Genomic DNA, 16884 nt, shown 5'->3' with positions numbered 1-16884 from the left:
CGAATAGCGTTCAGTGCCGTGGGGGGGGGGGGGAGTTGGGTGTGGCTACACTTGTCACTGTACGGGGTGTGTGTGTGCAAGAGCAAGGGTGTACATGGCTGCTTCTGGTGCTGGTGGTAGTGGTGGTGGTGGTGGTGGTGGTGCAGCTGCTGCCAGGTACCCTACTGATGGTGACGGAGTGGTGGACCCCGGTGTGGTCACGTCGGTCTTCCATGACCTACATGCACATGCGGCCAACAATGTACGGGTCAAAGGGGGAGGAGAGGAGGGGGGGAGGGGGGGGAGGGGGGGGGGACTTACTGAGGCTGTCTTTATGTTCATGTTCATGCGTGTGTGTGTGTGTGTGTGTGCTCATACAGCTGTGCTTCGAGTGCAGGGCACCCGGCGCACCGACGCCATGGGTCTCGGTCACACTCGGTGTGATGCTGTGTATTGGGTGTGCCGGCACCCACCGGGCCATCGGTGTGCATCTCTCGTTTGTTCGCTCGTCTACTCTCGACAAGTGGAAGCCGCATCAGCTGCATCGGGTGGTGCTGGGGGGGAATGCCGCCGCTGATGCCGCCCTGGCCTCGGTCCGCGCCCTCCCGCCGGTCACCCGCTACGCGTCGCCGGTGGCACAGGCCTATGCCAAGAGCCTGACCGAGCGAGTCGAGGCCGAGCTCGGTGCAAAGCCGGCCGAGCTCGGCTCGGCCATGTCGCCGGCGCAGTCGGCGGCCTTCCACGCCCGCTTTGCTAACGCCACCGCCATCTCGTCGGCAGACATCAACGGCGATCCTCAGCCGTCGTCGTCGAACGGCTGTGCTTGCTGCGTGGTGATGTGAGGCAGCAGGGATGCAGCATTTACTAGAGGGTACCACAGGCTGCTACGTCGATGGTGACGACAAAGAAGCCGTACGACGCCGGAGGCAGCGAAAGCGGCGTCGTCGCCACTGCTGCCAGTGGCGGCAGGTCCGGCAGGCTCCCGGCTTGGTTCAGCTCCAGCAACTTGCCGTTGAGCAGCATCGACGTCGAGCCGAGGTCGCCGCCCGGCGCAGTGAGGACGTAGTCAGCACGGGCCGCCGGCGTGGCGCCAAAGTCGAGGGTGAGCTCCAGCGGCGTGGCCGGCTGCAGGTTGATGGCAGTGACAACGACAGTGTCACGCTCAGTCCCGCAGTACGCGTAGGCGCGAACGAGCAGGTCTCCGCTGGCGTCGCGCGGGCCGTCGGTGAGCTGGACACTAAGCACGGCATCGCCGACCAGGCGCTTGAACAGGAGCGCGGTCCAGTAGTCTGGGCGCGGCGCAAGCGTGACCCAGTCAAGCAGGCCATAGTCGGAACCAGTGAGTGTCTGGCGGACAACACGCTTGCCGCCAGCAGCAGCGATCTGGCCGAGCTCGTCAAGGTACCAGAAGCCCGAGGCAAATGCGTTGGACACGTTCGGCTGCCCGCCGTACGACGCCGACGCCGTCTCGCCAAGCCACATCTCCGCGTCTGGAGAGTACGAGGCAATGATGCTGCTGACTGAGGTCATGTGCTTGTCCATGGCGTCGAGCGTATGCGGCGCCATGATACGCGCTACCGTCGCCAGCCATGGGTCGAGCTTGGACGGGAACGGGAGTCGGAACGAGACAAGCGGGTACCAGTGCCAGGTGACAACGTCGAGAGTCACATTGTACTCTAACACAGTGTCGCGGACAAAGTCACGCATAAACTCGGGATACGCCTCCCCGATGATCGGAAGCTGGTACGCCACGTCGGGCGCGATGACTTTGGACGCCGGGTACACCTCGCGGACAAGCGGCTCGAACAACGCCATATCGGCTGCAAACCGTGTCGGCGGCACAAGACCCATGTCGTTGACCACAAACAGGTTTGGCTCGTTGGCAAACTCCCACCCAGAAACGCTGTACCCGCGCGCCGCAGAGTACTCCATCAGCGCCCGGGCGTTGTGCGGCACCCACGATCCGTCTGCGGCGCGTGGGCCGGGGCCGGCGTTGATGCCAAAGACGAGCTCAAAGCCAACAACATGGGCAAATGCGTTGAGCGCGTCCCACTGGCTCGCGTTGAGCGTGTACTTGTAGCCGTGTGCTGGACGGACAGTCCCATCCACGTCATACCACATCCAATCAGCAGCCGTCCCGCCAACCCGCAGCGTCGCCGGGGTCAGAGCCTTAGCCAGGGCCACCAGCCGTGGACTCTGATACGGAATCGGAGTGTGGGTCGTGTTCCAGAAGAACACCTCGGCCACCTCGGCCACATCAAACGAGACAGAGAGAAACTTGTCCGAGAGCCCCGTCAAAGCCGTCGCTGTCTCCACCGTGCCATGCGTACTTGCTGCCGCCGCCAACTCTGCCACGTCGGCCCCATGCGCCAGAGAGCCCAGAGCCAGCACAAGCGCAAGAGTGATGACGACAACGGTCGCCATATGATAGGGAGTGCAAAGGGGAGGGGGGGGGGGGGCGGGGGAGGTGTGGTTGCTTACCTCCACTGCGTTGAGGATGCCTTTGCCTGCGCCCCAGCACGCGGGACGCAATGACTCGATCAGGGCGGGGCGATGGAGATCGGGCAGGGCGCAGGGCTAGGCATTAATGACCTGACAAATAATGTGTTACGATGAGCAAGAGAAAGAGGAGAGGGGAGGGGAGGGGAGGGGAGGGGGGGATCAGGATCAGGATCAGGCCGAGTCATCCATGACGGCCGAAGTCGATGAGGAGGAGGCGGCAGCAGGGACGCGGGAGAGATGGGCGAGCGAGTCGCCGACGGCCGACTCCCAGTTCTGGCCATCGATGCGTGTGATGGTGAGCTTGGAGAAGTCGATGCCGGTGGTGAAGAGATCAAGGCAACGGGCGTTGACAGACCAGCCGTCCGGGTTAGATCGTGGAACGTAGTAGGGGCAGGTACCACAGCGGGTGCAGAAGTGGTGCTTGGCAGTATGGGTGTTAAAAGTGTACGTCCCAAGAGCACCCTCCTCTTCCTCTCGATGCATGACCGCATCGGGCACGATGATGTGGAGGAAGCCCTTCTTGGAGCACATGGTGCAGTTGCACTCGGCAGCTGGCACTCCCCCCTCCTCAGACAGCTCCACAGCAATTCGGAAGCGGAGCGCTCCGCAGTGGCATCCTCCGCTCAAGGTCACCTCGGCCCCACCAGTCACCTCGTCGTCGTGTGCAGCCATACTGATTTCTGGAAGTGTATGTGCGTGAGTGTGGTGACCTGGAGCTGCACCTCGACAACTCCGCCGCGATGGTCACCGGATCATTGGTTGGGCGACGCGTCTCACACAACAGCCACGTAGTTATGGGTGCCATCATCATCAGTGTGTTAAACAAGTCGTCATCACACGAGTTGCCATGGTAAGCTGGATCGTCTTGGCAATGGTCACCGGATCATTGGTTGGGCGACGCGTCTCACACAACAGCCACGTAGTTATGGGTGCCAGCATCATCAGTGTGTTAAACAAGTCGTCATCACACGAGTTGCCATGGTAAGCTGGATCGTCTTGGCAATGGTCACCGGATCATTGGTTGGGCGACGCGTCTCACACAACAGCCACGTAGTTATGGGTGCCAGCATCATCAGTGTGTTAAACAAGTCATCATCACACGAGTTGCCATGGTAAGCTGAATCGTCTTGGCAATGGTCACCGGATCATTGGTTGGGCAACGCGTCTCACACCACAGCCACGTACATATGGGTGGGTACCAGCATCATCAGTGTGTTAAACAAGTCATCATCACACGAGTTGCCATGGTAAGCTGAATCGTATTGGCAATCGTGATGATATCTACTGAGCGGCTTTAACCCCCTCCCCACCCCTTTCTCCTTCTTCGCATGTTTGTCAGGCATGGGTCAAGGCTGGACTGGCTCACTCAGGCGGCCAGCACAAGCCTCTCTCAGTTCTCAGCCACGACTTCTCTAGATGGCCAAGGTCAAGGGACAAGGGACAGAGTCGACGACAGATAGCAGAGACAAGGTGGGGATGGATGGTGGAGGCGGGCGGGGGCGAGCAGTAGGTGTGGTGGAAGGACGGGCGGAGCAAGAACAGGGCGGGCATGACGGACAGGCAGTGAAGCACATCGCAGAGGCGAAGGAGAGACAGGCCCGGCTGCGGGTAGAATCCAGGGACGAGGTATGCAAGGGAGTGACGTCGAGCATGCGGCACCGGTTTGTGGACGATCTGCGGTCGCTGAACTCGACAGAGGCCTGGATCCTCGGTGTGCTGATCTCGATCATGGTCGGCCTCATCGTCTTTCTGGCCTATCTTGGCTGGTTCTGTACGTTGGCATCAGTGATGGAAGTCAGAGAGAGAGAGAGAGAGAGAGAAAGAGAGAGCGATATGCGAGACTCATGCATTACTTGGAGTTGTTACGGGGAAGGAGACAGGGGCCATCGGGTACAATGAGGCGACGCCAGACACGCGGGTGCTCATCTCGCCGGACGATCAGCCAAACGAGAGTCTAAGCTGCGAAGCTATTACGGTGCACGTCCATCCGAATGGCGGAAACAACACAGGCTCACCCAACGACTCGGCTGCACTCAAGGTTGTGCCATGCCGCGAGACCTTGTTTGATGTAGCGCACCGTGGATGGGCTGCGCTGGGGGCGGATGCTGTCGGTCCGAACGAGTTGCGGGTCTTTGACGGCGTGGGCATCCAGCTGGGCACGTTGGACGAGGTTGTGGACGGCGGACACTACTATCTTGTGCTGGCCTTTGAGTATTGGTTCTGGCCGGGCCTGTACATCGGGCACGTCGCTGTTGTTCCGCATCTCATCTCGCCGGCAACCGGCAAGCCACTCGAGGTCGAGACGCTGGCGCTGGAGCCGCGACTGTTTCTCATGCGTGGCTTTGTGTCTGCAAGCGAGGCGGAGCAGGTTATGGCAGCGGCCAACACAACGATGAAGCGGTCCGAGGTGCTTGACACATCGTCGAGCGGCTCATCGACGTCCAAGGTCTCAGCGGTCCGGACGTCGAGCCAGGCGTGGCTCGGATGGTGGACATTGGTGACATGGACGCTCAATGCGCGGATCGAGGCGCTGACCGGGGTGCCATCGCACAACGGTGAGCGTCTGCAGGTCATTCGCTACTTTAACGACCAGCACTATTGGGCGCACCACGACTACTTTGACCCTGCGGTCCACATTAGCCGGGCTGATCTGGCCTCAGGCCGCAACCGTATGATCACTGTTCTCTTCTACCTCAACGACGTTGAGGCCGGCGGCGCCACGTACTTTCCTCGTGCGGCGGCGCCCGCAGGCGTCGGCCGCGGCCCGCTCTCGTCATACACCAACTGCACCGCCGGGGTCAATGTCAAGCCCGAGCCTGGCGCTGCCATCATGTTTTACTCGATGCACGCCGCCGGCCACCTTGATGGCGCACTTGACGTCGCTTCGCTACACGGTGGATGCACTGTCGAGTCAGGCATCAAGTGGGGCGCAAACCGCTGGCTCAACAACAGGCGCGAGCTCCAGCTGTTGCCGTAGTAGGCAAGCTCTCTCGCCGTCCACACCAGACCGAGATCGGCAGTCGAGCCAAGCCACCAGCATCGACCACAGTCCATGTTTAAAATGCTCATATCGCTCCTTTTCGCCGCCAACTCTGCATCTGTCGCCCACATCCATTGATCGCCGCCAGCGAGGAGCCACCTATGGTGGGCTGCGCGAGCTCGGCGTCTGCGTCGGTCGGCGTCGCCTACCGCCTTTCCTTCACACGCTTCTCTCACCACACTCTCTTTGTCCCCCCCCCCCTTGCGATGGCAGCCCTCACCTCGACGCTGCTCAAGTGCGTGGTCATTGGCGAGTCTGGCGTGGGCAAGACATCACTGCTGGGACGGTACATCGAGGGCGAGTACCAGGCATACCGGTCGACCATCGGTTGTGACCTCCGCAACAAGAACATCGAGGTCGACGGCTCGGAAGGTACGGCCATAACGGGAATAGCGAGAGGAGAGGGGCCGAAAAACAGATGTGGGGGGGAGTACGGGCTATGAAGACACCAGCTGTAGGGTGGGTTTGTCGATGGTGGTAACGGTGGTAGGGTTATGGGCATGTGTGTGTGTGGGGTGGGGGGGGGGTGGGGAGATCGAACGCGGGCGTGTGACACGTTGGCGGCTGCCGAGGTATGACCAGTGCTCACAAAGGCAGAGATGGGCGTGGGGAGGATAGTGACGCTGCAGATCTGGGACACGGCAGGACAAGAAAAGTTCCAGTCGCTGGCACGGCCGTTCTATCGCGGCTCTGATGCATGTGTGCTGGTGTTTGATGTGACGTCGGCGGCATCGCTCACGGGCCTCGACTACTGGCGCAACGAGTTTCTGCAAGGCGCGTTTGTGGCGGATCCGGCGTCGTTTCCGATGATTGTGTTTGGGAACAAGGTCGACGAAGAACAGGAGGCGTGGGCGGTGACCAAGGCCGAGGCCGAGGCGTGGTGCGCCAAGCACGGCATTCCGCTGTTCATGACGTCGGCCAAGAACGACATTGGAGTGAGCGAGGGCTTTGAAGCCGTGGCACGGGCGTGCATGCTGAGCGACCAAGCAGACGAGGTGGACACGACGGTAGTTCAGATCCAGCGACTGCAGCCGCAGGCCAAGTCTGGCGGGTGCTCGTGCTAGTGGGAGAACGCTTGTGGTGTACACGTTTCATTGCGCTCCGCGGGCTGGGTGACCTCGGCGGGGCAAGCGCATCCGGGCAGGGGCTACTACGGCGACGGCATGGGCTGGCCGGCGATGGCGGCAAGAAGCTCGGGCGGATGGCAAGCGCGCTCGGCCTCAGTAAAGTCAAAGATGGTGGTGAGGATGGGTGTGCACTCGACGAGCTCTGGGGCGGGAGCGCGGAGCTCGTCGAAGAACGGATGGGCGAGGGCGTCCATGCAGGCCGGACGAAGCGCCGGAGTGTACTGCAGTAGTTGGCCGAGCAGATCGATGGCCGCCGGTGGCACGCGCGAGGGCAGGACGCGTGAGAGCGGGGTAGGGGCGACGACGGAAAGTTGTGCTCCGGATATGCAGCGTTCATGACGGCGACCTCGTCGGGCGTTGGGTGCCGAGGACCTTGATGATCTCGACGAGCTGGTCGACCGAGTTGCGGCCCGGAAAAGCGGGCGCTGGAGAAGGAGCTCGCCGAGGACGCAGCCAGCCGACCAAATGTCGACGGCGACCGAGTAATGCGAGGCGCCGAGGATGAGTTCGGGCGCGCGATAGTAGCGCGAGCAAACGTAGGCGGTCGATGGTTGGTCGCCGGTGAGGATCTTTGCGGTGCCAAAGTCGCAGAGCTTGAGAAGGCCGGTGTGGCGGTTGACGAGCAGGTTCTGCGGCTTGACGTCGCGATGGACGAGCGACGAGGCGTGGATGGCGGCGAGGCCGCGGAGGAGCTGGTAGGTCCAGAGCTTGACCCAGAAAAGCGGCATGCGGAGACGGTGCTTGCGGTAGGCACGAGCCTGCTTGTGGACGGTGGACGGGAGGTAGTCCATGACGAGGCAGAGGTGCGAGACGCCCGACGAATCCTCCGAGTAAAAGTAGTACAGCAGCTCGATGAGGTTGGGGTGGGCGAGGTGGCGCATGGTCTGCAGCTCGCGGTTCTTGAACTTGGGGTCCTGCGGCACCTTTTTGATGGCGCAGACCTTGCCGGATCCGACCAGACGGACCCGGAAGACAGCCCCAAACGCGCCCGAGTTGACAAACTCAATGTTTGTGTACGCGAGCTCCACCACCTGGTCGGCGGCGGTGAGGGCCGAGACAACAACGACCGAGCCGTCGTCGGCAGCACCGTCACTGGAGCCGGCAGCCTCGGGCGGAGTTACTTGCTCCGAGTCTGCTCTGCTCCCCACGCTCCCAGAGCGACCGTGGTCAGGGTGGCCCTGGGTCATATGCGGCGGAGCGGTGCCCGGCGGGGGCGAGGCCGACGACGCGGCGCCGTCGTCTGAAGAAATGCCGACATCATGCGGCTCGTCAGGGTCACGTGACGGCCCGTCCGAGACCGACATATTGCCTGACGAGCCGGGCTTGGCCAGCGAAGCGCCTGACGTGCTCATTCGGAGCCGCCGCCCGTCGTCGTCGTCGTCGCTCCCGTCGGCCGCTCGGCTCGTGGGCCGATTTTTCGACCTCGTCTGGGTAGTGGAGCCACCTCTGGCGGCCAAGGCCTTGCTCTCCACCTCCATGTCCTCAACCGAATGTTCCGAGCTCATGGCTGGTTCTGTCTTGTGTTGTACGGCTGCCTCAGGAGCTTGCACGCACTCTTGGTCTCCTCAACCCTGGGTTTGGGGCTTGGCCTTGACGAGGGGTCGCAGCGAGAGAGAAAAGTGAGGCGTACTCGTGTTGTACTGACCACGTCACAGCCGGGACGACGGAAGCGGGGTGTGTGCGCCAACAAGGTTCTTGATTGGCGTTGGTGGTGGAGAAAACCCAGTGGTGCTCCACCGCCACTGCCACAGCTTTGGTCAACGGCCAATAATCGGACTACTTCACGTCGCCATGACTTTGTCCACCCACTCCTGCTGTTTCAGGCCTGCATCGGCAAGCTTGCATCTGCGACTGGTTTTCTGTTGTGATACAAGGGACGTGGGGGGGGGGGGGGTTTAGAGCCACCGACCGATCTGAGTCCGCACGTTGACCAGCGTCTCGACCTGGAACGAGGTGGCGACGATGAGGTCGTCGTCAAAGGCCATCGATCCCGGCGGGAAGAGGACGGCGACAGTGGAGCCGCCAAACTGAAAGTTGGAGATGTCCTCGCCGCGGGTGACGGTTGCACCGACGCCCTTCATCATGGCGACTGAGCCGACGCATGTGGCGCCAATGGCGACAAAGGCAACTTTGCGGCCGGGCACGCCCGAGTCGATGATGGTGATGACGCGGTCGTTGTACACTGCGCCGCAGCCTGAGCGGACTGCGTCGGCATTCACCGAGTACAGCGTCGACTTGACCGAGAACTGGGCTGTGATGGTACCGGCAATGGGCGAGTGAGTCCGGTGGTAGTCGGCCGGCGCGAGGCGGAACAGCGCCATGGAGCCGCCGGCAAATTGCAGAGTTAGGTCGAGGTTGGAGTCAAGAAGGCGGTAGACTGAAAAGTCCTCGCCTTTGAGCCAGAACGAGACGTCACGGTCAATCGAGTTGAAGACAGTGAGCCGGCAGTCGGCCACGGACGAGATGACGGCGGTCGAGCCTGGCGAGGCCAGCGGGCGGGCGCCGTCGCGCAGCCGCCGGATGAACCAGTCGTTGACAGAGTCAAACTGCCAGTACTCGGTCCGGTTGAAGAGAGACATGTCGATGCCGTACTTGGTGATAAAGGCGTCGGCAATGCGGACCTTTTTGTCCTCATTGCTCGTCAGCCGCTGCTTAAAGTACACCCCACACGCCTTGCTCTGCGCCCGCAGCACAAAGCCAAAGCGGATGATCTTGGCCATTCGCTCAAAGCCATACACAAGTTGGATCGACTTGGCAATGAGTTGCGGCTGATACTCGACAAGCGTTGTCCGGCTCTCGCGGATCGTCACCTTGTACGTCTTCAGATCCCACACCATAAAGACCGTCACCGCCGTTGCCGTCGCCACCGCCACCACGCCGAGCACCATCAGGAGCGCAGTCTTCTGAATTTTCGACAGCGGCGCCGGGCGTCGGGTGTAGTTGGCGAGCTCGGAGAGCGTGGCCGACGACCGCGCCGACCGTGCCGACACATCGCCGTCGTCGTCGCTCTCGTACTCGTGATCGCTCTCGCTCCCGCTGGCCTCATCTCTACTCGGCGACTCGACCGAGCCGCTCGACGAGCACTGCGACGAGTACGACCCGCTGGGCGTCTTGGCGGCCTCCTCCTGTTCGGACACGGTCGAGAGCTCGGTCGGCGACGGCGCGATGCGGGCCTTTGACTTTTTGCGGACCCGCATGCGGATGCAGCAGTACACGATGGGCGCGATCATGCCGTAGAGCACCAGGAGGCCCGAGGTCAGCGCCCATGCCCCGAACCCACCCATCCACGACAGTGCGTGCATGCCGACAAAGAGCGTGGCAAACCACCACATGGCCGGGGCAGCAAGGAACATTGGGAACATCCAGGCCTGCCACACGGCGGCGTTGAGGGCGGCAAGAGTCATGACTATCGCAATCAGCGCGTACATGACGCCGACCATGACGCGGACCCGGGCCTGGCGGTCCTCGTTCCACTGCTGGATGTCGAGGTACGCCGCAGTGTCGGCCTTGGTTGCCGCCACCCGCCCTGCGCCTACTGCTGCCAGCCCGTCGCGCGCGCCAGGTGCGCCGGCCACCGCGTCCAGCACCCAGGCTGCGCCCCCGGCTGGGACGCTGACATCAAACACGCCGGCAGAGCCTGTCGCAAGCTCCGACGCGGCGGCAAAGGTGACCGTCAGCGGGTAGCTCCCGTTGCCGGGCACGAGTACTTGGCAGTTGAGCACATCGCCGCGCGCCGCCACCACAGGCAACGCCTCGCCGCAGACTGCCACAGAGTTAGCCAGGACGCCGGCCGGGCCGCCGACACGGACGACGTGCGCCACTTGCGGAATGTTACCGACCGCGCCGAGGCTGAACGTCACGTTGCCAAGCACTGGCCGCACTATGGTATTGGCCACATCCAGCGGCGCGCCTAGCGCGGCGAGCGCCACGCTCCCACTCTGCCAACTCGGGTGCGTCGGGGCGATTAGGCTGTCGATGACCGCCAGCGGGACTGGAGCTGCAAGCTGCGGGCCAGCAAAGGCCTCACCGCTCCACGAGCCGAGCCCAGACGACGGGGCACCAAGTCCACCATCCAGCTTGCCCGAGTACAACACCGTGGCATCAGAGCATGCTGAGCTCGAACATGTCGTCATTTCCAAACTCCCAGCCGAGCCGACTGTGATGCGGAGGAGACCCACGCCTTGCGCCTGCCCGACCAACAGCGCCACCGCCACCATGACGGTCAAAGCCAGTGCCCACATGTGCAGAACGTGCGAGGGGAAAGGGAAATATACCAATGTAAGAGGCGAGAGTGTGTGTGTGTGGTGTGGTGTGTGTGTGTGTGTGTGTGTGTGTGTGTGTGTGTGTGTGTGTATGTGTGTGTCTGGCTGGAGTGAGCTCTTGCTCGAGTGAACGATTGTGGAAGGTGCAAACGAACAAACGAACGGTTGCAGAGGCCAACGAACCAACAAACGAGTTTGGCGGGACTGAGTCTGACGGAACGGAGTTTGGCGGAACGAGTTTTTGACGGAATGCGTGTGACGGGAGCGAACGAAACGGGTTTGCCGTTTGCGCGAATTATGAATATTCAATTGCCTTTGTTTGTGTTTGTTTGAGTTGGTTCTGGTGACTCCTCTCTCGCTCACCTCGACCAAGAGTATGTTATCTTCCTGGGCAAAGTTGTGTAGGGCGAGGATTGAGGGTTTGCCAGGGGGGGGAAGACCACAAAGCGGATGTTTGGGCTTACACCCTACGTCTTTGTGGTTGTCCCCGCTTGCGAGGGAGCGTAGGGCGGCGTGGGGGAGCTTGAGAATCTACAGCGACCGACGGGCCCTGCCCGTCTGGCGCCCATTTTTATGACGGCAACTCACACACGGGGCGACCCTTCCTGCACATAGTGGCGTCCGTTCAAATGCTCAACCCGAACGCTGACCACGCCCGCAAGGGCACGGCCGTCAACATCAACATCACGGCGGCTCGGGGCATGATGTCCATCCTTAAGACCAACCTCGGTCCCCGTGGGACCGTCAAAATGTACGTCTATCGCTTGGCGCGCAGCCGCGAAAAATCCCTCGCTTTGGCGCGACCGACCCGCTCCGGCGGCAAGGCGCGGACAAGGAGGAAGACCCCCGACCCCCCACCGAAGCTACACCCTCCCCCGACCCCCACTCACACCACCCCCGCGCGCGTTGTACAGGCTCGTGTCCGGTGCCGGCGATGTCCGCCTCACCAAGGACGGCTCGGTGCTCCTCCACCAGATGGTACGTCGGTCGCATTGGTAGATTTCTGGGAGTGGGAATTTTCCGAGGGAGCGGAGCAAGGGGAGCGGGACTCACACACAACTCGGTTTTTGCGGGAGAACAATTATAGCAACTGCAGCATCCGACGGCGGCGCTCATTGCCCGGACCGCAACGGCACAGGATGACGCGACCGGCGACGGCACGACGTCGTGCGTGCTGCTCATTGGCGAGCTCCTCCGGCAGGCGGACCGGTTCCTCCAGGAGGGCCTCCACCCGCGGGTCATTGCTCAGGGCTTTGACGTGGCCAAGGCGTTTGCCCTCGAGCAGCTCGAGTCGTACAAGATGGACGTGAACATCGACCGTGAGCTGCTGATGCAGGTCGCGCGCTCGTCGCTCCACACCAAGCTTGCGCCGGCGCTCGCCGAGCAGCTCACTTCGATTGTTGTCGACGCCGTCCTCACCATTCAGCGCGAGGGCAAGCAGATCGACCTGTTCATGGTCGAGATCATGTCCATGCTGCACAAGACCGCTGCCGACACCAAGCTCATCAAGGGCCTCGTCCTCGATCACGGTGCACGCCACCCGGGCATGCTCAAGTACCAGGACAACTGCCACATTCTCATCTGCAACGTCTCGCTCGAGTATGAGAAGACCGAGCTCAACTCGGGCTTCTTCTACGCCTCGCCTGAGGAGCGCGAGAAGATGGTCCAGGCCGAGCGCCGCTTTGTTCAGGAGCGCGTTGAGAAGATCATCGCCTTCAAGGAGTCGGTAAGTATTTCCCTTTCCCCCCATTTTTTTGTTTGCCCCCTTTCGCCCCCTCGGCGGTTGTATATGATGAACTTTGTTATCCCTGTCTTAGCGCCCGGCAAAGACCGAGGCGTTTTGAAGAGAACGACAATTCTGATAACCGACCTTGCATCTGCATGTATTTGAGAGAAATGAGCGCAAGAGCGCTGCGTCGGCGCGAACTCACCCCCGGAGACCACGTGTGTGGAATGGTATGCAACACAGGTTTGCACCGACGAGAAGTCGGGCTTTGTGGTCATCAACCAGAAGGGCATCGATCCCCAGGCTCTGGACCTGCTGTGCCGTGCGGGGATTGTGGCGCTGCGCCGCGCTAAGCGGCGCAACATGGAGCGCCTTGCGCTTGCGTGCGGCGGGTACGCGGTCAACTCTGTGGACGACCTCGAGCCCGAGTGCCTCGGCTATGCCGGCAAGGTGTACGAGACCGTGCTCGGCGAGGACAAGTACACGTTCGTGGAGGACGTCACCAACCCGTTCTCGTGCACGGTCCTCATCAAGGGCCCCAACGCCCACACTGTGGCGCAGATCAAGGACGCCGTCCGCGACGGCCTCCGCGCTGTTAAGAACACCATCGAGGACGGCACCGCCCTTCCGCGGCGGCGCTGTCGAGTACTCGCTCTCGGCCAAGCTGATGGAGTACAAGAAGACCGTGAGCGGCAAGACCCGCCTCGGTGTCGAGGCCTTTGCCCAGGCCCTGCAGATCATCCCCAAGACGCTTGCCGCCAACTCGGGCTTTGACCAGACCGAGACCATCGTCAAGCTTGAGGACGCGTTCCTCAACGATCGCCTTGTCGGCGTCGACGTCATGACCGGCGAGTGCATGGACCCCGTGGTTGAGGGCGTCCTCGATTCGTTCCGCGTCAAGCGCATGCTTCTGCACTCGTGCACTGTCATCGCCTCGAACATCCTCCTGGTCGACGAGATCATCCGCGCCGGTCGCCAGATCAAGAAGTCTGGTCCCGGCCCCGCTGGCCCGTAAACGCCTTTCATATTCCGCAGCCGGCCTCACACGCCATCAGTCACCACCATGCCCTGGCCAGTGCAGTAGCAGGTAGCCATCAAAGCGTGATCTCTCCCACTCGTCGCCAACCGTGCCCGTCTCTCGATTATGAGCTTCACACCCACGGGCCACGTCGTGGCGCTCTACTACGCAGTATGCCCCCCCTCTACCTTTCACTCCCCCCTCCTTCTTCTACCTCCTCCTTCTTCCCTTCCCCCCTCCCCTTCCCCTTCCCCTTCCCCCTTTCCCCCCCCCCCCCCCCCCCCCCACCCTGCCGCCCGACCACAAGCGAAAGAAAGGGAGGAATGGAAGAAGTCGCTCCACGCAGCAGGACCAACTCACAGCACTGCCACCGCCCCTTCTTCCCCCTCCCGTCCCCCTCCCGTCCTCCCCTTCATGGACTCAGGCCGACTATCCCGGAGGAGGTATGGTCATGCTCTCAGAAGGCTCGCCAAGCGCATGCCATGCCATGGACGTCGCCCAGTTCGCCCACTGGCTCGGACAGTGCGGCGAGATCAAGTTTGTCGTCGCACACGCGCTGAGTCAGTACACCAAGCTGCGGCACGCGCTGGCGGCGGTGTCGATGCAGGCTGAGAGCCTCTGGCTGGAGATTGTTAACCGCGGTTTCATCTCGGACGTGGTTCTCCTCGACGGCTTGCTCCAGCTCGCCGGGTCCGGGTCGATCCCGCTTGGCGCTTCGCTCGATGAGCTCGTCCATCGGGCACTCGCCCTCGACGTCTCGGCCGACTGGGACATCGAGCCGCGAACCCTGTTTGATGCAGCCAAGGTTAGAGTCTCCAAGGTCGCCGACGACAAGCAGTTTATGGCTCTTCTGGCAGGCATGGTGGGCGCGTGCACCACCAACGCCGACATGGAGCTCCCGGAGCTGAGCCACGACCAGCTGACGGCAATGACGGCGCTCATCTTCAATGTTCACTACATTATGGACTGCAAGGCTGTCGACGTCATGAACGAGTGCTGCTTTGACCGCAACCACTCGATGTTCCAGCACGCGGTCGACTCGTGGGGCCCGCTCTCCGAGGTCATCCAGATCAAGGGCGCGGTCGCGCTGCAGGACGCCACACTCAACGGCATAGCCGTCGACCCGCGCACCGTTGCTGCGCTCTATACAAGGCTTCAGGCCACCATCCAGGAGCACTGCGCCTACATCCAGGCCCACATGCCGCTCTACCGCATCGCGTTTCAGTACGAGCGTGTCGGCGCTGGCGCAAACGGCGAGACTGCCGCGAAGGATGACCCACCGAGCGCAAGCGAGACTGTGGCTGGTGTCTCGGCCAAGGTGGCGTCGGCGGTCGGCACCCTGCCTTCAGACGTGGTCGAGGCAACATCGGATGACGACGGCGAAGAGGAGAAGTTTGAAAATGCGACCGAAAAGGCAGCAGTCTCGTCGCTCTTCTCGCTCTCGATCGAGGAAGAGACGCTGATGGTCGACGAGGCCGAGTCAGACGGGTGGCAGTTGAGCGAGGCGCCGCTCGACGAGATCTCGTTCCTCACCACTGATACCGGTAAGCCACGGATGTCCCGGGCCGGAACCCGCAAGGCGCTGGTGCGCGCACGGCGTGAAGCGCTGGCAGCAGTGGTGGACAAACGGCGCGCGGAGCGCGAGGCGGCTGGGCTCTCCATCGAAGACCCGCCGCTGCTCACCCGTGACGAAGAGTACAAGATGTTTTCGCTCCCGCGCGACGGATCGGACATTTCGGTGCGGATGAAAAAGTGGGCGCGGTTTGCGCACCTCTCCGAGTTTGTCGCCCGCTACTGCACCATTATCGAGTACTGCAAGCTGTTCGACATTGTGGCGCCGCTGCACGAGATGTGGACAGCGCTGGGCAAGCCGTCGAGCGCCGAAGACGAGGGCGTGGCCAAGGGCACCCGCGATCTGCGGCCGCAGCCTCTCGGCGCCGAGCTCATGACTGTCCACCCGCGGTACGTGGCAGTGATGCGCAACGGGCGGACGGCAACGTTTGAGCCGCACTTGCAGGGCACGCCGTCGATGCCGGGCTTCCGTGAGTGCTACGTCGCCCGCCCTGGCGCCGTTCTGCTCACCGTCGACTATTCGTTCATCGAGCTCTGCACGCTGGCGGCGGTGTGCGAGGCGCGGTACGGGCAATCAGTCCTCGCCGACGTCATCCGCAACGGCGTCGACCCGCACGCCTTTACTGCCGCCGTCTGCGACGATATGAGCCTGCCCGAGTTTGAAGCTCAGAAGCACTCGTCGGACGAGGCGACTCGGGCGCGGTACAAGTATCTGCGCCAGCGAGCCAAGGCCATCAACTTTGGTCTGCCCGGCGGACAGGGCGCGCGCTCGCTTCGCGAGTACGCAGCCTCGTTTGGCGTATCGCTCACCTATCCCGAGGCCAAGGAGCTGCGGCGGCAGTTTACCAACGAGGTCTTCCCTGAGATCGGCATGTATCTCAACGAGCAGTCGCTCGTTCTCCTCGCGTCCAACCTGCGCCGGTCACTGGCGGTTGTCCGCCGCAAGCTGAGGTACCACCTTGCAGTCGACGGTGAGGCTGACACGCTCGGCAAGTCCAACCTGCTCGACATCAAATCGGTTGTCCGCGGCCGTCCGTTCCGCCGCGACGGCCTGCCATACTCGCAGAAGTTTGTGGCCAACATCTGGGCCTCGCTCCGGAAGCTGAACCGGAACCCGAAGCTCACTCCGCTGCTTGCTGATCGCCAGCTCGGTTCGGATGAGGTCTACGACGCGCTCTTCCGTCAGTCGGTCGTTACCCTTACCGGCCGAGTCCGCGGGTGCGTCAACTTTACCCAGGCGCGCAACACGCCCTTTTCAGGCCTTGCCGCCGACGGTGCCAAGCTCGCGCTGTGGGATCTCTTCCACTCGGGCTACCGCATCGTCGGCTTTGTCCACGACGAAATCATTGTCGAGCTGCCTGAGACTAGCGACCTTGATCGTCACGTCGCCGAGATCCGCGCCATCGCCGAGCACGCCATGGCACCGCTCTGCGCCGACATCCCCATCCAGACCGCCTTCACCCTCTCGTACCGCTGGCACAAGTCGCAGGAGCCGGTCCATGCACCCAACGGCAAGCTGGTCCCGTCCGACTCTCGCGACTTTGTTCCCACTCTCGCCACCACTCACATGGACGCTTGGAACGCCGGCAAGATGGCGCACGTCCGCGCAGCCCCGGCTGATGCAGCGTCCACACAATGAACCTGGCAAGAAAGGTTGG

The 16884-nt window shown here is 62.3% G+C and overlaps 10 protein-coding genes across 10 annotated transcripts in view; 5 read left to right on the top strand and 5 right to left on the bottom strand.

Annotated features, from left to right (window-relative positions):
• The window catches only part of AMSG_02802 (uncharacterized protein), a gene marked incomplete at its 5' end in the record, with an annotated part of 3412 nt that extends 3183 nt beyond the window's left edge, over positions 1-229 (bottom strand). The window contains one exon of the mRNA XM_013905189.1: positions 222-229. Within this exon, the coding sequence (XP_013760643.1) occupies positions 222-229 (8 nt within the window). The remainder of the gene's footprint in view (positions 1-221) is intronic.
• A 193-nt stretch (positions 230-422) lies between these two features.
• AMSG_02801 (uncharacterized protein) lies at positions 423-821 on the top strand (the record flags this gene model as incomplete). The annotated part of the gene is made up of 1 exon (XM_013905188.1): positions 423-821. The coding sequence occupies one exon, from the start codon at positions 423-425 to the stop codon at positions 819-821; it is 399 nt and encodes a 132-aa protein (XP_013760642.1).
• Positions 822-843: 22 nt separating this feature from the next.
• Positions 844-2403, bottom strand: AMSG_02800 (heparanase 50 kDa subunit; the record flags this gene model as incomplete). The annotated part of the gene is made up of 1 exon (XM_013905187.1): positions 844-2403. One exon carries the CDS (start codon positions 2401-2403, stop codon positions 844-846), a length of 1560 nt encoding a protein of 519 aa, XP_013760641.1.
• Positions 2404-2632: 229 nt separating this feature from the next.
• AMSG_02799 (glutathione-dependent formaldehyde-activating enzyme) lies at positions 2633-3177 on the bottom strand. Its single transcript, XM_013905186.1, has one exon. It carries the CDS (start codon positions 3151-3153, stop codon positions 2653-2655), a length of 501 nt encoding a protein of 166 aa, XP_013760640.1. The 5' UTR covers positions 3154-3177; the 3' UTR covers positions 2633-2652.
• Positions 3178-3888: 711 nt separating this feature from the next.
• Positions 3889-5555, top strand: AMSG_02798 (proly 4-hydroxylase). Its single transcript, XM_013905185.1, has 2 exons — positions 3889-4252; positions 4362-5555. Exons 1-2 carry the CDS (start codon positions 3898-3900, stop codon positions 5456-5458), a joined length of 1452 nt encoding a protein of 483 aa, XP_013760639.1. The 5' UTR covers positions 3889-3897; the 3' UTR covers positions 5459-5555.
• A 132-nt stretch (positions 5556-5687) lies between these two features.
• AMSG_02797 (Rab7 protein) lies at positions 5688-6766 on the top strand. The gene is made up of 2 exons (XM_013905184.1): positions 5688-5893; positions 6140-6766. The coding sequence occupies exons 1-2, from the start codon at positions 5728-5730 to the stop codon at positions 6583-6585; spliced, it is 612 nt and encodes a 203-aa protein (XP_013760638.1). The 5' UTR covers positions 5688-5727; the 3' UTR covers positions 6586-6766.
• Positions 6626-8203, bottom strand: AMSG_02796 (CMGC/GSK protein kinase). The gene has a single exon (XM_013905183.1). The coding sequence runs from the start codon at positions 8151-8153 to the stop codon at positions 6672-6674; it is 1482 nt and encodes a 493-aa protein (XP_013760637.1). The 5' UTR covers positions 8154-8203; the 3' UTR covers positions 6626-6671.
• A 328-nt stretch (positions 8204-8531) lies between these two features.
• Positions 8532-10865, bottom strand: AMSG_02795 (uncharacterized protein; the record flags this gene model as incomplete). The annotated part of the gene is made up of 1 exon (XM_013905182.1): positions 8532-10865. One exon carries the CDS (start codon positions 10863-10865, stop codon positions 8544-8546), a length of 2322 nt encoding a protein of 773 aa, XP_013760636.1. The 3' UTR covers positions 8532-8543.
• Positions 10866-11969: 1104 nt separating this feature from the next.
• On the top strand, positions 11970-13667 carry AMSG_02794 (chaperonin containing TCP1). The gene is made up of 2 exons (XM_013905181.1): positions 11970-12636; positions 12880-13667. The coding sequence occupies exons 1-2, from the start codon at positions 12211-12213 to the stop codon at positions 13408-13410; spliced, it is 957 nt and encodes a 318-aa protein (XP_013760635.1). The 5' UTR covers positions 11970-12210; the 3' UTR covers positions 13411-13667.
• A 432-nt stretch (positions 13668-14099) lies between these two features.
• Positions 14100-16865, top strand: AMSG_02793 (uncharacterized protein; the record flags this gene model as incomplete). The annotated part of the gene is made up of 1 exon (XM_013905180.1): positions 14100-16865. One exon carries the CDS (start codon positions 14100-14102, stop codon positions 16863-16865), a length of 2766 nt encoding a protein of 921 aa, XP_013760634.1.
• Between the last annotated feature and the right edge of the window lie 19 nt (positions 16866-16884).

Source organism: Thecamonas trahens (assembly GCF_000142905.1).
Source record: "Thecamonas trahens ATCC 50062 unplaced genomic scaffold supercont1.10, whole genome shotgun sequence".
Lineage (NCBI taxonomy): Eukaryota > Apusomonadida > Apusomonadidae > Thecamonas > Thecamonas trahens.
The sequence above is the reverse complement of the archived record's forward strand: the minus strand, read 5'-3'. Positions and strand labels throughout refer to the sequence as shown.